This window comes from Melospiza georgiana, chromosome 25, assembly GCF_028018845.1.
Source record: "Melospiza georgiana isolate bMelGeo1 chromosome 25, bMelGeo1.pri, whole genome shotgun sequence".
NCBI classification, from domain to species: domain Eukaryota; kingdom Metazoa; phylum Chordata; class Aves; order Passeriformes; family Passerellidae; genus Melospiza; species Melospiza georgiana.
In genome coordinates this window covers 4596816-4609389 of record NC_080454.1, presented here as the reverse complement: position 1 = coordinate 4609389, position 12574 = coordinate 4596816, and the positions used below count along the sequence as shown (strand labels likewise).

Below are 12574 nucleotides of genomic sequence, written 5' to 3'. Positions count from 1 at the left end.
CACCCCAAATATCTGGGGGTGGGTCTCTTGTTTTTTTCGGGGGAAGGGGGAATATTTCGTCCTGGCAGGATTCCAAAGCTGAACCGCAGGAGCCGCCCCCGGGGGCATTCTGCGGAGTCTCCAGGCGGTGTTATTTCGACAGGACGGTCCGGCGGAGGGAGGGGAGGGATCACCGCGCCTGCTGGGGCTGCGCCTTCCCGGCCCCGGCCCCGGCCCCGGCCCCGGCCCCGGCCCCGGCGGGGATGCTGTGCCAGACGCGGGGGCTGGGAACTCTCCCGGGATAAACTGGGACCCCCAGAACGGGGACAGTGCAGAGGGGCCACACCGGGGCTTGAGGACCCGTGGCAACCTGGAGGTGGAGGAAGAATGGAGAGGAGGGATCTTGGAAAGGGGGGAGCCTCGGGACCCGGCGGGACCCTGAAGTAGGGAACCTGGAGAGGGGAAACCTCTGGAAGCCTAGAGGGGAGGGAGGAGCCTGGAAGGGGAAAGCATGGAGAGGGGGATGGCCTTGTAGCCCTGAGAGAGAAGGAAGGAGCCTGGAGAGATGGGGAGCCCTTGGATCCCCGGGAATGCTGAAAAGGGAACCCTGGAGGTAGGGGACCCTGGAGAAGGGTGGTTATGACCAGCCTCTGAAGATTTATAGTGGTGTTTATCTGTCATCTATCTATCTATCTATCTATCTATCTATCTATCTATCTATCTATCTATCTATCCATCATCTTTTATGCACATTTTTTTGAGAACTCACCAATTTGGATGCAATGGAAAGGTGGTGGGCAACCATTTTGGTTATTATTATCTACAGGAATGCAACAATATAAAAGCATTAAAATAACATGTAAGAAAACATATAAGGAAAAGAAAGAAAGAGAAAAAAAGGATAAGAGTAGAAAGGTGTAACCATCTTTGGATCCAGACATGGGACTTGATTGTTGCAATTTTGATGTCAGTTGGTTGAAATGATGGTCACTGTCTTGATTTTTTGGGGCTGGGTGATGCCCATGAAACACAGACTTAACTGGGTTAATGTACACTCGGGGTTATGCAGGAAGGTCCATGTTCTTCCCGGGAAGGGGGAGTTTGCACGGTCTTTACAGCACTGTGGGTTTATTGCAACACTGGATCATATGCAGTCCTCTGGTGAAAGGCTCCAGAAATGAGTCTGGGGCACTTCAGAGATCTTTGATGGTTTATGACATCTGTTAAGACATGACAGCTGTCTCTCAGTCATTGTCGTTGAGCTAATTATGGCCCATCAGAGGGGATGAAAACCTTCAGCCCTCTGTCTGAATATCGCAGTATGTGTGAATGTCCCAGTATGTGTGAATGTCCCAGTATATCCCTCATGGAGGAGGGAGTTTTTACAACTGAGCCAGTTGTGTTAAGGATGAAATTGCCCTGCTCAAAAGCACTGTCCCACCTTGCTGGATCAGCTGCCTATAGGATTTTTCCCTTATTTGGGTCAAAGCCCAGCTTCTTGCTAAACCAAGGTTGATTTGTTGTGGTCATGCTCTGGGGCTCTCACCCTCTGCACCTGGGCTGCAGAACCCAGCACACGGATGGCCCTCCTGGCTGCCAGGCACTGCTGATTTGGATCCAGCTGGACATTGACCGGGACCTCCAGGTCCCTTCTCACAGCTGCTCTCCAGCATCTCATTCCCCAGTCCATACACACAGCCAGGGGCTCCCCATCTCAGGTGCAGCATCCTGCACTGGCCCTTGTTAAACTTCACATGGTTGGTGATTGCCTACATCTCTGATTCGTCAAGGCTTTTTGCAGGGCCTCTCTGCCCTTGCAGAAGTTGATAGCTCCTCCCAATTTAGTGTATTTTCTTAGTATTTATTTAAGTCCTGCCTCCAAGTCATTTATGAAGATGTTGAAGAGAACTGGGCTGATGATGGATCCCTGTGGAACCCCACTAGTGACTGGTGCCAACCTGATTTCATCTGTCACTGTCACCCTTTGTGCCCAACACGTAACACAGTTATTCAGCTGTTTCACAGTTATTCACAGTTTGTTCAGAAGGGGCCTGGGAGAGACAGTGTCAAAACCTGTGCTGAAGTCCAAAAAGCATTCCATCTCCTGGCTTTCCTGGATCAACCACATGGGTTGCCCCGTCTTAGAAGAAAATCAGGTTCAACAAGCAGGACTTTCCCCTCATGAAGCTGTGCTGGCTGTGACCAATAACTGTGGTGTCTTCCAGGTATTTTTCAATACCTTCCAGAGTAATCTTTTCTGTTGCATCATTGGGTACTGAAGTGGCTCTGACAGGCCTGTAGTTTCCAGAGTCCTCCTCCTTGCCCTTCTTGAAAACTGGGACAGCATTTGCCCACTTCCAGTCAGCTGGGACCTCTCAGGTATCCCAGGAATACTCAAAAATCTTCAAGAGAGGCTTTGCAATGACATCAGCAGCTCTGAGTATTCTTGTATGAATCCCATCAGACCCCATAGATTTGTAGGGATCCAGCTGGATCAGCAGATCCCATGCAAGTTCAGGGTCAACTTGGAGTTGATCATTCTTGATCTCCTGCACTGAGATTGCCTTGGTCTGTCATCTGTGTTGAAGGCAGTGGCAAAGAGTGTATTAAAACACATCTGCCTTGTGCATGTCCCTGTTTGTGAGGTGACCATCCTAATCCTGGAATGGGACAGTGTTATTTCTACCCTTTGTTTTCCCGTTAATATATTTGAAAGAACTTTTTATTGTTCCCCACATTTCTGGCAGCTTCAATTCCAACTGAGCTTTGGCCACACAGATTTTCTCCCTGCAGTGTTGAGCAGCATCTCTGTATTCTTCCTGTGTTACCTGACCTTTCCACTGGGCACACACCTTCCTTTTTTCCTTATATCCAAGGGGAAATCCCTGTTCAGCCACACCAGTCTTCTACCCTGCCTGCTTGACTGCCAGCATTTAGGAATTACTGCTCCTGTGCTTTAGAAGATGATGCAGTGACGGGCTCCAGCACCTGCAGAAACATTTTTCCAGGGTACTCATTTGTTCCCTGAACAGCCTGAGGTCTGCTCTCATGGCCAGAGCTGAAGTTTTGCTGGCACTTTACCTCCTGTCAGCAGAGATTTAAACTTGATTGCTCTGTGGTCTCTGTGGCTGAGATGACCAATCTCCATTTTGCTCGTGAGATCTCTCTGTTGAGAAGCAGCAGATCTCAGAGAGCATCTTTCCTTTGAAGTGTCCCTTAGTTCCTCAGATAATAACTCTTCACTGTTCTGGGCCTGGCTGGGTGGTCTGTAGTAGACTCCCACATGGCATCTGCATTATTTGTTTGCCCCTTTATTCTCACCCAGTCTCAACTGTGTCGTTGTCAGCTGTGAGCTCCAGACATTCCAGCCCTTCCATTACATCCAATGCCACAGCACACCTCTCCTGCCCTGGTTACCCTTCTAAAAGAGCCTTTAATCATCCAGTGGGGCACTCCTGTAACAGAGTTGTCTCATCCCACCAGGTTTCACTTATGCCAGTGCTGTCAAAGCTCTGGCAGTGGGCCAGAGCTTCCAGCTCTTCTTGTTTGTTGCTCATGCTGTGTATGCATTAGTGTGGAAACGTTTCAGGTGTGGTAGATTGTAGCAGGATTGAGGGATCCTATCAGTGCTCCTTTCCTCAAGCTTTGGCATTGCATCCCATTGCTCTTCACTGGTGAGCCTGATTTTGTCCCTTTCCCTCTTAAAGGTAAATCCCATCAGGTGTCAGTAGGCCAGGTGTTGAATAGATCATCCCATAGTCAAATAACCCAATTTTTTCCAGTTGCATCAGCCTTGGACACATGCATTGATGTGACGGATCTTTTTATTCCTGTCAGTATTATTCCCTGTTAACAGAAGGACCAGGGAAATCACTACCTGTGCTCCTGATCCTGTGTTCAGTTGTCTCAAGGCTTTGAAATCTCTTTTGATTTCCCTCGGACTTCTCTTTATTACTTTGTCACTGCCAGCCTGAAAAACCAATAGTAATCAGAGGGCCTTAATAGGCTGGAGAGTTTTCCAGTAGTGTCCCTTACCCAAGCCCCTGGGAGACTGCAGACTTCGCTGTGAGTTGGGTCCTATCTGCAAATCAGGCCCTCCATTCTCCTCAGAAGGGAGAATAGTCTCTTATTAAACTTCCCTTCTTTTCCTCTTAACAGAGGAGATTCTGTTGCCGGGTACGGGTGGTGTTGCTTTAGGAGGCTCCTCTGTCCCAGAAGCACCTTCACCCACCCTATCAGTTGTCTGGCCGCCGAGTTCCAGGGTCTCTTACTTGTTGTAGAAGGTACCTGCCCTACTTGTCAGGATTTCAGAAGGAACTTCCCTCCTGGTAGCTGAAATTATTCTCTTCCAGCCTTCATCTTCAACAGACCCTTGACCTTACAGGGTTTTGAGTGTCCACAACAACAAAGGTTCAAGTCTCTGAGAATCTGGAGACTGGGTGTCTCTGAAAATAACTGGTCAAAGTTGGGATTCTTGTGTTTAGTGTCTGTTTAGGATTTGAGTGTTTTGTACTCATTTTTTCTGTGCTGTGTGGATCTTCAGGGCCATGCTGAGCAGGGACAGCACAAAGCCCTGTGCTTCCCTCGCCTGTCTGGTCTCCCTGTTATCAGCACTTCCATGTTTGTTTACCTGAAGCCCCCCTTCACCTCCTCCCCACGGTTACATCTGGTGGTGTCGGTTCTGTACTCCATGGTGCCTCCAGCACTGAACCCCCTCATGTACAGCCTGAGGAACTAAGAGCTGAAGAAACTTAGGAGTGGATGCATTTGAGCAGCCACAGCCTGCCTGTTGTCCTCTGTCAGTGACTCCCAGTGCGTGTCGTGACAGATAGGTCTGTCTTTCCTTATTTACATATTACATATTTTTCTTCTCCACTTGTGATGTTGTTGTCTTTAAAAAGAAGTGTCATTACTCATCCTTTCCTCCTTCAGCATCCACCAAGCTTGTGTGACCCAGAGACTGTGTAAATAGGGAGACTCACATTGTATTTAAATGAAATAAATTAACCTGCAGCAATTTTTTTAGTCTTGAGGTCCATCCTCAGCAGAGCAGGAATGAATGGGAAGTGAGAACAATTTTCTGGCTGCATCAGCCTTGGAGCGTGCCCTGGGCCTGGAGCAGGAGCAGCTCTTGAGGGCCCCAGGGCCGGGGCTCTTGTGCTGCCCTGGGCAGATGGGATGGCAGCAGGGGCTGCAGAGCTCTCAGCACCTCAGCCCGAGGGGAGCAGGGCAGCCAGGGAGCCTCCTTTGGCCTTGGCCAAGCCCCTTCCCCCATGCCTGGGGCTGAGTCCTGTGGCAGCTGCAGCTGCTGCTGTGCCCTTGCCAGGGGCTGAGGCCGTGGGGCAGTGCCCAGAGCAGCCTGGCCTGAGCAGAGCTGTGGGGCCAGAGCCGGCTGGGCTGGGCTGGGGAGAGGCCCTTGGTGCTGCCCAGAGCTCAGGGCAGCTGGCAGAGCTTGCAGGGAGCTGGGCTTGGCTCAGAGAGCCTGGCCCAGAAACCATCAGTGTCCATCTCAGCCTGGCTGAGCATGCAGGGGCAGGACTCAGGCCAGGCCTTGGTGGCATGGACAGAGCAGGGAGGGGGCCCAGGACATTTGTCAGTGCCAGCCTCTGTGCCCAGCCCTTGGCAGCCCTGGCTGCTGAGCCCAGCTTTGGCCTGGGCTGAATTTGGCTGTGGCCCAGCTTCATCCTCCTGCGGGGCTCAGGGCCTGTTTCCCGCCATGGCCAGCCCTGGCTGCCTCTCTGTTGGCCCAGAGGCCGGCAGAGCCTGGGGCAGGGCTGTCTGTGCAGCCCCACAGGTGCCACGGGCTCTGCAGGAGTTGGCAGAGGCTGCCCAGCAGGGAGGCCATGGGGCACAGAGCCCCAAGGCTGCTGTGGGCACCACGGCACAGGGGCCGTTCCCAGCCGCAGTGCTCCTGGCCTGGGCTGGGCCTGCACAGGGCTCTGGGGACGTGGGAAGGGAGCAGGGCTGCGATGGCACTGGACAGGTAACGAATGGGAGCTGTGAAGACGCTGGATAACAGCAAGGACAGCAACAGACAGGGAATTTCTCTGCATTGTGTGTGCTGTGCAGGACTGCTTCAGAACAGGGAGGGGGATTTAATACCAGCAAACACTGATACTGATGTTGAGGGATAAAATGGCTTCTTTGCCTGAGTCTTTGCTGGAAAGGTCTCTCAGATCTCTGCATTCAGTGAAGAGCTTCAAAGCGGAGGAAAGCGAGTATTGTCAGGAACCTCACTGAGGGGGGGAAGGGGTTAAAAGCCAATGCGGCAAGGAAGAAAAAAATAAGAAAAAGTAGTATTTTCACTCAAAGATGACCTTGCAGCTGAAAGATGTTGATATTCGGTGGGAGAAATTTCACATATTGTGGTTGCTTTGGGTTGTTTTATGCCTGCTTTGAGAAGTGCAATTTCTGCAGAAGATAACAGGATGTTGTAAAAAAGTCCTAAAATGCATTTTTCACAGGCCTTAGGCCTCCTGGTGAGAGGGAAGAGAGATAAGGGGCTCAGAGATTGCAAAAGCACAGCCTTGTGAAGGCATGTGCCTTTGATGGGCCCTGTGGTGTGTTATGGCAGAGGAACAGGCTTGGCATGTGTTGTTTTTGCCCCTGTTACGATGGAATAAGCTTAGGACTGCATATGTCCCCTTTTCCTAGCGTGGCAATAGGATAAATCTACTCTTTACACTTCAGCTGTGGATTTTGGCTGTCTTGGTTACCTGCATATATTCAGTTCACACACTCGTGGAATTCATGAAAGAAGGACAAATGCCAGTATCAGCCCCTGCAGTGGCACTGGCTGGAGCTGCGTGGCTGGCAGTATCCCTGTGGGAGAGGACTTGGTGCACTGGGAGCTGGAGGCAGCCATATGCCCTGGCCGCGAGGAAGGCCAGGAGCACCCTGGACTGTGTGACCAGGAGATTAACGATATGGATCTGAATTATCCAGATTATTGTGCCTTGGTTTTGGTTCCTCAACACAGGAAAGATGTCTGTAAGCCTGAGCAGGTTTAGTGAAGGGCCTCCAAGGTGGGGCTGGAGCACCTTGCCTGTTAGGAGGCTGTGGAAGCTGGACTTGGATTAGATCCAGCCACACCTACATTCCCTTCTGAGAAGTTTAGAAAGCCAGGGGGTCCTGGGTAGGTTTTGGGGGTGTTGGGGATCCTTTCTGTACTTTATATCTCAAAACAGCTTCTCTAATAAACCTTGTTTCAAGCTCCCACTCTGCCCACAATGAGGGGAGCGCTGCCGGGGGGCACTGGGTCCCTGGGGAGCAGTGATGAACACTGTGAGCACTGGGAGGAGGCACTGGGGGCACCTGGAACTCTGTCATGTCCCCCAGTTGCCTCGGTTCAGCTTCCTGCTTTGTGTGGGGGCTGTGCGGATCCCTGTGGTTTTAGGGTATGCCTACAAGCAGCAAGGTTTGATTGACAGCTGGCATTTATTGGGGAGAGGAAAATGGAGCGGGCGGTGCTGAGGGAGCTGGGGGTGGATGATGGAGATCTCCAGGTGTGGGGCTGCTGGGGTTGTCCAAGTGCGGGACGCTGGGTGACAGGGTGTTGGGGATGGCCGAGTAAGGGGTGCTGGGTGTACTGGATGTCCAGATGCTGGTGGTTCTGTCTGTTGAGGGTGCCCAGGTGCAGGGTGATGGCAGTGCTGGTGATGCTGAGCGGGTGCAGCTCCTGTGCTCAGATGGAGATGCTGTTCTCCGTCTCCAGTGGGTTCAGGTAGTTGTATCTCAGCTCAGCCTGTTGGTTCCTGTCCTCAATCCGGTCCCGGATCTCCTCCAGCCGCCCTTGGAAGGCCCGGATGAGCCGCCGGGGTTCCGCCTCCGTGAACCACTCCTCTGGGTACTGTCCCAGGAGCCTCTGGAGGGGGACAGCAACATGGACCCTTCAGCTTCAGCCCTTGGTGCTATTCGGGGGTTCTCCAGCACCCTGGTAGGTGTGGAGCAATGGTGGCTGTCTCCCAAGCTTGGTGACACCAAAGGTGGTGACATCCACCCTTGTGGGCACCTCTTGCAGTTCCCCAGGCCCACAGAGTTGTTTGGGGGGGGCACATGGGGACTGTGGGGCCAGACTCACCCTGTCCTTGAGTTGGGAGCTGAGGAGAATGAGGGCAACCAGGATGTTAGCAGTGGTGGCCACCTCAGGAATGGTGTCGAGGAAGTGCTGGAGGAAGGCCCGGCCCTTCTCGCTGGGTGGTGGGTGGCGCATGGAGGACGGGGCGTTGGGGACGAAGGCCCCCAGATCATACTGCAGGAGGAAAGATTACTGCAGAGAACATCCCCCCAAAACAGCAATGGAATGGGTGGGGACATCCTCCCAAAACAGCGAGGGGACAGGTGGGAACATTCTTTGGCACAGAGGGGGCAGATTGGAACATCTCAACATGGCAAGGGAGATGGATGGGGACATCTCCAGTGTGAAGAGGGGATGGATGGGTACATCCTTCTGGCATGGGGACCCATTGGATGGGGACACAGGGTGAGGACATCCTTCCAACATGGAGATAGGATGGATGGGGACATCCTTCTGGCACGTAGAGAGGTGTGACATAGACATTGGTTCAGGATGGGGACATCCTTCCTGCACACAGAGGAGTGGGAGGGGGACATGTCCCCAGCATGGCTTGAGGACACCTGAGGATATCCTTTGGGTCCCTGCCCGTGTCCCACCTGCCCATTGTTGACAGCTGCGTGCTGCGCCGAGCAGGTGAACATCACCATGGTGAGGAACTTGATGAGCTCCACCACTGTCTGCAGCGACGAGGGAATACCTGGGTGGGGATGGGACAGCCAAGAGCCTCAGGGACCTGCGTGTTCCCTGCCTCCCCTGGGGACATCCTCTGGCAGCCACAGGTGTGCTACCTGAGGAGGTCCTGCCCAAGAAACCATTGGTGAAGATGTCCATCACCCAGGCCTGCATCTCGGTGTCCCCGCTCACCGCTGCATCCCCATCATAGTAGAATGTGACGATGCCGGTGACAAAGCTACCGTAGGGATGAGGTGATTGTGAGATCCTGGGGCATGCCAGGACCACCCTCCACCCCCTGAAACCAGTCTCACCTCTCAATGGCTTCCCAGAGGCTCATCCCATCGTCTCGGTAGTAGTAGTTGGGGACGTGGGACATGCCACGGTGGCGGATGTCGTCGGGGAGGCACAGGGACGTGTAGGTCACCTGCTCCAGGCCTCGCTGCACCACCAGCAGCAGCCCCTCATAGGTCACCCCGGAACCCTGGGTGAACCATGGTTGGGGAGGGCAGGAGGTGCCCGGCTTCAGTGTCGCCCAGTGCTCCCCATACACCCCAGTACCCCATACTGGTCCCAGGTTACCAGTACTCCAAGTACACACCCAGTGCCCCTGGTACTCCCATTTACCCCAGTGCTCTCCAGTGTCCTCCACACCATGTTCTCTAATGTCTCCCAGGTCTCTCATGCTTCCCAGTGCCCCCTAGTGCCCCCAATACACCGCAGTGTTCCCCAGCAATTTCAGTACACCCAGTGTTCCCTGTACGCAGCAGTACTCTACATTGGTTCCAGTAGCACCCCAGTACTGCCCAGTGTTTCCAGTAGACCCCAAGGTTCCCAGGAGACCCCGGTGCCCCCCAGTAGAATCCAGTACCTCCAGGAGACCCCAGCACTGCCAAGACTCCAGTGCCCTCCAGTGTCCCAGTGGACTTCAGTAGACCCCCAGTGTCCCCAGTACACCCCTGTGTCTCCCAGTACCCCAGAGCATTCAGTGCCCCAGCAGAGCCCAGTGGCTCAGTTCCCAGGGCTCACCTTGTCAATGAGGCCACCCTGGTTTATGAGGACACTGCGGGCCAAGGTGTTGATGTGCAGTGTGAAGTGGAAGTGGGGCATGAGGAGCTGAGGGAGGAATAAACACCTGGCAGGTGACCATGGACCCCTTCATGGAGCGGGGGGCTGTCAGGTGGGCATAACTGCCCTCAGATCTGGGGACAGGGAGCAGCAGGTGGCTCTGAGGGGAACCCTTACCTTGAAGAGAGGGTGACAGGTGGGCAGGTGGCGCAGCGTGGCGATGGCAAAGACCTCCCCAAACAGGTGGGTCCTCAGCAGGTGGGTGAGGAGCTGGTGGCTGTAGAAGTCGGCGTTGCGCACCCAGGTCTTGGCCAACAGCCAGTCCCACTCATCATCACTCGGCAGGAAGATGGGGCTGTGGGGTCCTGGTTTTTGGCTGAGCTGTGGGAGACCGCACGGTGGTATAGAACCATTGCCACCCTCCTGACAGTAGGATTTAGAGTGGGACACCCCTACCTGGATGGCGATGGGGCGCAGGAGCCCATCAGTGCCTTGGTGAAGCAGGCAGAGCGGGGCCGCTATGTGCTGCTGGCGCCCGTAAATGGTGTCGGTTGGGATGTCCTCCAGCACCTTGTAGTCCACAATGAAAATCCGACCTTCTTGCAGCTCCTTGCCCAGGTCAGTGCCACCTCCCAGTGAGCCAGCAACCATCTCTGGTGTCACTGGGAAATTGAGTGGCAATGTGGTGCAGCGATGGATGATGATGGGGTTGTTGCCAGTGAGGAACTGGGAACCGAAGAAGTCATCTTCTTGCCAGTGCTTGGCCACATACTCAGGGACTGAGGCGATGGTCAGACATCAGCACCCACTTACCCACCCTCCAAGCACCTTGTGATACAGGAGGAAGGGCAGGGGACAACACAAAAGGCACCCACCAATGTCCCTGCCCTGTGTCCGGGAGAAGATGGTGCGCATCTCATCCAGGCTGTTCCAGGAGCTGCGTCTCAATAGGAACCCTGACAGAAAGTGGGAGGCCCCTCTACAGGGCAGAGGGGGGACCTCAGCACACTTCTTGCCTTCTCTGGCCCCTTTCCCTGCCATTACCCAAGTCCTGCATGGCCTCAGGGCACAGCTTACTGGAAGATGAGGAAACCAGTGAAGTTGTTGGCCCTGATGCGGGAGAACTGGATGTTGGAGTCCAGCTCGAAGATGGAGTCCACGTTGAGGCAACGGGGCCAGCCCTGGGCGAAGTCCTTCCACCTGAGCAGGGGGGGAAATGGGAGCGGACATCAGCATCACTGCTGACCAGCCCACCTGGCCAAAGCAGGCCTTGCCCCCCTGTCCCTGCTGTCACCGGTAAGCCTCCTGCCGTGCCGCCAGCTCCCGATGACGATGTTCCTTGAGGATCTGCAGCTTGTCATCCACCAGCTTCTTCCCTAGAAAGAAAAGGGGTGTCAAAAGTCGGACCTCTGGCCATCAGAGGAAGATGGGGACAGGGTGGGTCCTACCTGAGCCCTCTCGCACCTCCACCGTGGTGACTCCCTCCAGCCACTGGTAGCAGGGGAAGCGATACAGGGTGCCATTGGGGGCTGCCACCCGGACATCCTTGCAGAACCAGGCATCCTCCAGGAAGAGCCGCCACTTGTGCAGGCGGATGAGGACAATGGGGCCCAAGTCCTGCCCACAGTGCACAGACAGGCTCCTCTCCTGGAGAGGAGGAAAAGGCTTCTGGGGGAATGGGCAGATGCCCTGTGGTGGCACCAGGGACACCAGCAGAGAAGGGGCTCAAAGCATCCCCACTTGCATCCATTGCCTTCAGGATCCTTTTCCTCCATCATCCCCTCAAAGTCCCTTTTCTCCATCCTCCCAGAACACCATTCCTCCAATCCCCCCAGGACCACTACCCACCATCCTTCCCAGATTTTTTTCCTCCACACCCTGGAACCCCTTTCCTCCATCTCCCTCATATCCCTTCTCACCATCCCCTTGTATCCCCAGGAAAGTCCATGCAGCCCCTCATGTCCCCAGGACAGCTCTATCACCCCTTGTGCCTTTTGTCCCTATCCCCATGCCCACCTTCCCTGGCAGGAACAGGAAGGAGATGGTGGTCTGGCGGCTTTCGCCATAGGCGCCCACCAGGGTGATGGAGATGGAGTTGTTGGTCCCAGCTTCCACCATGTCACCTGTTGCCACTGTCACCTTGTAGGTGGCCATGACAAGCTGCAGTGATGTCCTGGAGATGCCGTCAGAGAAAAGTGAGGGGCTGTGGGGTGCAAGCCTGCTGTTTTGGGTGATCTGGGTGTCGCAACCCCCACGTTCGTTGTGTGAGCGCGTGACGGGTCCTTCCTCCTCAGGAGGTGTTATCAGACCACTGCTACTGTCCAGCATCGAGTACATCTGATCTCAACTGATGTGGCCATGGGGACATTGCCCAAGTGATGGCCCTGAGGATGGCCACAGGGACATTGCCCAAGCGATGGCCCTGAGGATGGCCACAGGGACATTGCCCAAGCGATGGCCCTGAGGATGCCCACAGGGTGGCTGTGGGGACATTACCCAAGAAATGGCCCTGAGGATGGCCCCAGGGACATTACCCAAGAAATGGCCCTGAGGATGGCTACAGGGACATTGCCCAAGCGATGGCCCCAGGGTTGACCATGGGCACATTACTCAAGAAACTGTCCCATGTTCCTGGCTATGGCAATGGCCCAAGGGTGTCAGAACCCAGGACATCCCTCTGGCTGTCCTGAGCAGCCAAGACCCCTGCCAGGGGGCTCAGAGACCCTGGCACAGAGACCAAGATGCCTGTGGTTTTGATTATGACCCGTGGAGCAAGTT

The 12574-nt window shown here is 54.5% G+C and overlaps 1 protein-coding gene and 1 pseudogene across 1 annotated transcript; both read right to left on the bottom strand.

Annotated features, from left to right (window-relative positions):
- LOC131093457 (zinc finger protein 345-like) overlaps positions 1 to 12574 on the bottom strand; it is a 77918-nt pseudogene that overhangs the window by 22141 nt on the left and 43203 nt on the right.
- On the bottom strand, positions 7664 to 12424 carry LOC131093386 (polyunsaturated fatty acid lipoxygenase ALOX15B-like). Its single transcript, XM_058040538.1, has 13 exons — positions 11813 to 12424; positions 11245 to 11443; positions 11091 to 11172; positions 10874 to 10996; positions 10672 to 10775; positions 10253 to 10575; positions 9974 to 10177; positions 9758 to 9844; positions 9043 to 9212; positions 8845 to 8966; positions 8653 to 8753; positions 8060 to 8230; positions 7664 to 7843 (listed from the first exon to the last, which is right to left on the bottom strand). The coding sequence occupies exons 1-13, from the start codon at positions 12131 to 12133 to the stop codon at positions 7664 to 7666; spliced, it is 2187 nt and encodes a 728-aa protein (XP_057896521.1). The 5' UTR covers positions 12134 to 12424.